The sequence below is a fragment of the Manacus vitellinus genome, unplaced genomic scaffold, assembly GCF_001715985.3.
Source record: "Manacus vitellinus isolate BGI_N305 unplaced genomic scaffold, ASM171598v3 scaffold_27_pilon, whole genome shotgun sequence".
Classification (NCBI taxonomy): domain Eukaryota; kingdom Metazoa; phylum Chordata; class Aves; order Passeriformes; family Pipridae; genus Manacus; species Manacus vitellinus.
The window spans coordinates 10,880,561-10,885,951 of record NW_021940039.1 but is presented as its reverse complement, the minus strand read 5'-3'; the positions used below and the strand labels follow the sequence as shown (position 1 = coordinate 10,885,951).

The following is a 5,391-nucleotide window of genomic DNA, read 5'->3' as shown; positions in this document are numbered from 1 at the left end:
AGAGACAGGTAGCAGTGTGCTCGGGGAGGGGGATGGCATCAGCTGCATTATTGATGCTGTAATTCAGCAACTGTGGACTGGGATGTGGTTTTGTTTTCCAGACATAGAAACCCCCCTGGGATGGGAATCATCAACCAAGGACAAGGGGTCTGCAGCCACCCCATACCCTCTGCACCCACCGGGGTGGGGGCTGTGGGACGTGCTGGTGCTTTGGAAGCAGCTGCTCCACCATGGCCCACAGCAGGAGTTGCTGCTCCTGGAGAAGGGAAATATGGGGCCCAGTACTGGGCCAGTGGGGCTGTGCCTGCACAGAGACCCTCTCTGTGCACACACACACAGCCTCCAGCGTGCACGTGCACACACCAGCCCGTGTGCTCAGCTCACACCTCGGGGAGCTGCTGTGTCCTGGGAGTGTCCTCCCAGCAGCTCCTGCTGCGAATTCCTGCCTCTTCCAGAGGGGGAGCTGCCATCCTGGTGACCCCTGGGTCCACTGGGGGCAGGCAGCAGGTGTTCCCCACCGATGCCATTGGCCAGTGCTGGTGGGTGCACAGCAGCCCCCAGGGCAGTCCCTGTGTGCCCCCAGAGAGGGGCTGAGACAGCCCAGCACTGCCCGTGTCCCTGCCCGGCTCCCTCCCACACCATGTGCCACCTGGCATACCCTCGCCTCGGTATCCCACATCACTCAGGGAGAAAGGGGCATCCAGCAGGTGTTTGAGAGCCCTTGGTGTGGCTGGGGACCACTCGCCAAGGTGGGCAGGGTCCCCCACGGTGCCCATCCACGTGCGGTGGGACCAGGAACTGGGCAGGGAGGGGACACGACTGCACCAGAGCCAAGAGCCAGGTTTGAGGAAGAGGTGTCGGCCCAGGGGAAAGCACTAACCCTGGGTATCTCCCCCAGCTTGCCCGAGATGGAACAGAGCCAGGGTGCAGCATCCCGGTGTGTCCCCCACTGCTGCCCGCAGCGACGCTGCCCCAAGACTCCGGCTCGCTGTTCGTTCCAATATAATCTTTATTGGGGAGACTGATGGGGGTCAGAACAAGGCCGGGTATAAAACATGATCATGGTCACAACCAGCAGCGGGAGGCATTGGCAGAGCAACACAGAGACAGTACCGGCCCCGTTCTGCACCAGGGGGTGGTCCCGGGGCTGTGTCGGCAGCAAGGCCCGCTCCCTCGGGGCGGGCAGGGGGATGGTCTGGCCCCTCTCCCTGGGTGGATGCTGAGCTTTGGCCAGTGCCAGGGGCTGCTCTTTCCTCCAGGATGCAGGGTTCTGGGACCCCTCTAGCTCGCTCAGCCCCCATGCTCCGGGGCTGGCTGGCATGTACCCCTGGTGTGCTGGGTTATGGTGCTCAGCCCCGTGGGAACACCCACAAATTTATGGCTTTTTCTTTATTTTTTTTGCTTTTTTGGCAGCAAACTTACTCCTCTGGATGCTCTGGAGAAAGCAAGACTGTGCACAGGGGGCTGCTGCCCTGCCAGCCCCTCCGCACAGGGGTCACATCAGAGATGCTGCTCCAGGGAAGGGACTGTGGGCAGGAGCCAGACCTCAGTCCCCTGCCTTGCCAAATCCCCTCACTGGACCCAGCAATTTGGGATACCGGACCCCATGCCACCCCCAGGAGCCATCTCACAGGGCATAGGTGTGGGTCTCAGGTGGAGCAGCAGAGAACGGGCACAGCTCAATGCCTTTGTGAACACATAATGGGCTGGGATGGGGCAGCTGGGGATGGATGGGGAAAAAACAAGAATCCTCCAAAACGAGGACAAAGTGGAGCTTTCCTCAAGGGCCTGTGGAGGAAACGGGCCGCGTGTCTGCTGGCATCCGAGGGGCCGGTGCGGCGGCTTGGCGTGGCGACTGAGACTCGGCGCTTGGCGGCGTGGCCACTGAGATGAAAGCTTTGGCAAATAACTTACAGAGACGGGGGGAGGAGGGGGCAGCTGGGGACCTGTCCTCGCTTCCTGTGCTGGGAGGGTGGCCCAGTGTGGCATCGTGCACCTCCAGGGCTCCTTGTGCTGCTGCTGCCGGCCGTGGGGCGATGGGGAGGGTGTCACCCCAGATGGGACCCAGCGTCCACTCTCGGGAGAGCCGGGGACAGAGGAGGGAGAGGTGCCTGGGGAAGGAGCACGGCGAGGTGCTCGATGCACAGCAGGGGCACCCACTGCAGAGCCAGGGGGAGCTGGAGCCCCTGGATGTGCTGGTAGATGTGCTCCCCATCCCAGTGTCCCTCGCCCTGGGCACCACCGGTGTGTTGGGGGCTGCTGCCAGGTCCCAGCATCCCCATCACCTCCCGACAGTGCTAGTGAGGACGCTGGTCCCATGTCCTTGGCTGTGACGAGTGTCAGAGCTTTCCCTGGCTGTGCCACTGGCAAAGAGGGGACTGGAGACCAGTCGTGGTGCTGCGCTGAGCTCTCCCACCCACTGTGTGCCAGGAGGTGCGGGCAGGGGCGCAGGGCTCACATGATGGTGCAGGAGGACAGTGGGTTCCGGATGTGGCAGGTGCAGGCGGCCCCACAGTACTGGCGGAAGGTCTGGTAGCAGCTGCGGTCGGTGTCGCTGCTCCACTGGACGGGGTTGGCAGCCAGAGCCTCGGCTGGCAGTCTGTTCAGGATACTGGTGTTGACAGCCAGCGCTGCCAGCCCGTAGTCGGTGAAGAGGACGGTCTCCCTCTTGCAGGTGGGGCAGGAGATGAACTTGTACTTGGGGCAGGACTCGTAGAGGATCTGCAGGCACTCCTCGCACACCGAGTGCAGGCAGGAGAGGATGCGGGGCCGCTTGTTGGTGAAGTTGTACATGTGGCCGCAGGTGGGGCACTCCAGGGGCTCGCAGGGCGTCGAGGGGTGCAGCACGTACTGGTTGACGATCACCTCGTCCGACGGGGGCTGCCGGCTAGCAGACCTCGGAGCTGCCCTTCCGCTGGCTCTGGTACCCGCCTCTCGCCGCGGCAGGGGGGGAGTCCGGGCAGCGGCAGGGGGCCGGGGTGGCATCCAGGCGGGGATGTCCCCGCACGCCTGTTGACGATGATCTCGGACTCGGAGGGCCACGCACGCTTGGCCACAAGGGGCGGCTCGCGGCGCGGGGCCGGGCGCGTAGCGTGGCTGCGACGCCTGCAGCTCCGAAAACTTCTCCGGGTGGATGATTTTCATCGCCTCCATTTTAATGATGACCTGTTGCCCTTTCAGACACGACATGAGTATCGTTTTCACATTACTGTCCACTGCTCTGGGGTCTCCGAGGGACGCCTGCATGAGGCTAAAACATGCTGGCAGCCTGCTGAGCTTTCAATCTTGGTCTGGCAGCGGAGCAGAAGCACGGGGAGCAGCTGCTGGCGCGGGAGAGCATCCTGGGGACACGGGGCAGCACCAGAGGGCCCCACGCCCCTCTTCTCCAGCCAGCCCTGAGGGTGCCAGGTGCGAGGCCGGGGCAGGCAGGGGAAGGCAGGGCTCAGAGTGGCATCCTGCCTGCCTTGCAGGATGCTCTTGGGCGGGCGATCAAAGTGTCAGTTCCCTGCAGCCTCTCTGGGATGTTATGGTGACATTGGCAGTCACTCAGCAGCCCTCCTCAGTCACACAGCAGCCCTCCTCTTTGCCTTCACTGCCACTTCCCACCAGATCAGTTGCAGTCAGGAACAGTAATCTGGGGATGGTGATGCCGGGCACTGCCCGGGGCAGGTGAATCCAGGGAGGGTCTCACAGGAACCAGAAGCAGCTCTCAGTTTGCCCCAGCCCAGCCTTTATTCCTGTTTACTCGCGGTGGGATCCTCGTGGCGCTGAGGAATGTGTTTGCAAATTCCTTTGCTCTGACTTCCCAGCTCTCCCACTTAACGTCACCGGCAGCTCCCACAGGGCAGGGTCTCAGGGTGCATCCCCTGCCGGAGGGCAGCTCACCTTGGCTGCTGCGAGGCCACCAGGCACCTTGTCCCCTCCGTCCCTGGTACCTCTGTCCCCAGCTCAGCTTCTTGCTTGCTGGAAATGAAAAGCAAGAGAGGGTTGGATCCAAGGCTCTTCAGGGATCTACTGGCTGCCAGCACTCCCTCGGGATGCCTGCCTGCCTGCCTGCATCCCGGCAATTTGGCAACTGAGCCCTGCAGGTCCTGTCCATCCGCCCGCGTGCTTGGGCTGCGGAAATGGGAGCAGGCAGGTATTTCCCCACAGGCATCCCCTCAGTGACCCTGAGTGTGGGGTCCTGGAACCCCCCTCTGCCCTGGGGATGGGAGGGTAGGTCCCCCCGTGTCCCACTGGGACACAGGGCCCCTCCTGAAGGGGCTCCTCCACCGATCTGCCTCTGCTCAGGATTTTCTCTCACGTTTAGCCCCTCCTCTGCTCAGTGGATCTATTTTTACCTCCATCGCTTGCTCCCGATCTGTCCCTGCTATTATCCCTTCCTCCAGCTTCCTCTCCCCCTTCCCATCTCCCTGCCCTTGTCCCGGGGCTTCTGGACAGGACGGTCCAAATTTGGGGGCAGGAGATGGGGAGCAGGCACCCAGCCTGTGGCCATTTTCTCCCTCAGCAGCCCCTGTGCCAGCCCAGCTCTCCTCTGAGAAGGGCGAAGGCGCTTTCCTCCATCACACGGCAAATCCTGTTAGAGGGATGCCTGCTCCTGCTGAGCGCTGCCAGGCCTGGCAGAGGGGGCCCGAGGGGGCCATCTGGTTGCAGCAGGAGCCTTTGGGGATGAAGAGAGGCCATGGGGGTTCAACCCCAAGTGCCTGAGAGCTGGGGGGGGCTGGATCCCTGCCGAACCCCAGTCGAGGTGTCCCAGGGGCCATGCCCTGGCAACACCGGGGTCCTGCAAGCATCTGGCCCTGAGGAGGGAGGCCTCACGTCCTGCATCCCCCATCATGGGCCCACATACTGCACCCCTCACCCTGCACCCCACAAGTGCCATATATTCCTCCCCCCTGCCCCGCAGACAGCAGCAGCCCCAGGGGCTCTGCCTGCAGCTCTCACAGAGACACTCACCCACGGGCACAGTGATCCGGGTGGTCAGAAGTGCCACACACTGTCACCATGTTCCCAAGCTCCTGCTGTCACACCCCTCCACACACAGCCCTGGTGCAGCACTTTGCACCCCATCACCCCGGGGTGAAATACAGCCCCCCACTGTACCCCACATCCCCATCACCCTGTGGCAACACAACCCCCCCCCCATACCCTGCACCCCATCACCCGTGGGGCAACACAGCCTCCCCGACATAGCCTGCACCCCATCACCCGTGGGGCAACACAGCCTCCCCGACATAGCCTGCACCCTCATCATCCCTGGGGCAACACAGCCCCCTGATGTACTCTGCATTCCCGTCACCCATGGGGTGACACAGCCCCCTGCTGTACCCCACACCCCATCCCCTTGGGGTGACATCCTCAGCACTTCTGGGGTGACTCAGCCCCCCAGTG

The 5,391-nt window shown here is 63.1% G+C and overlaps 1 protein-coding gene across 1 annotated transcript; it reads right to left on the bottom strand.

The window, feature by feature from the left end:
* Window positions 1-989: 989 nt before the first annotated feature.
* Window positions 990-5,003, bottom strand: RNF208 (ring finger protein 208). The gene is given in 4 exon segments (XM_018074455.2): window positions 990-3,011; window positions 3,014-3,083; window positions 3,085-3,963; window positions 4,957-5,003. Coding segments are annotated over 3 exon segments (789 nt in total). The 5' UTR covers window positions 3,247-3,963; window positions 4,957-5,003; the 3' UTR covers window positions 990-2,454.
* Window positions 5,004-5,391: the final 388 nt, after the last annotated feature.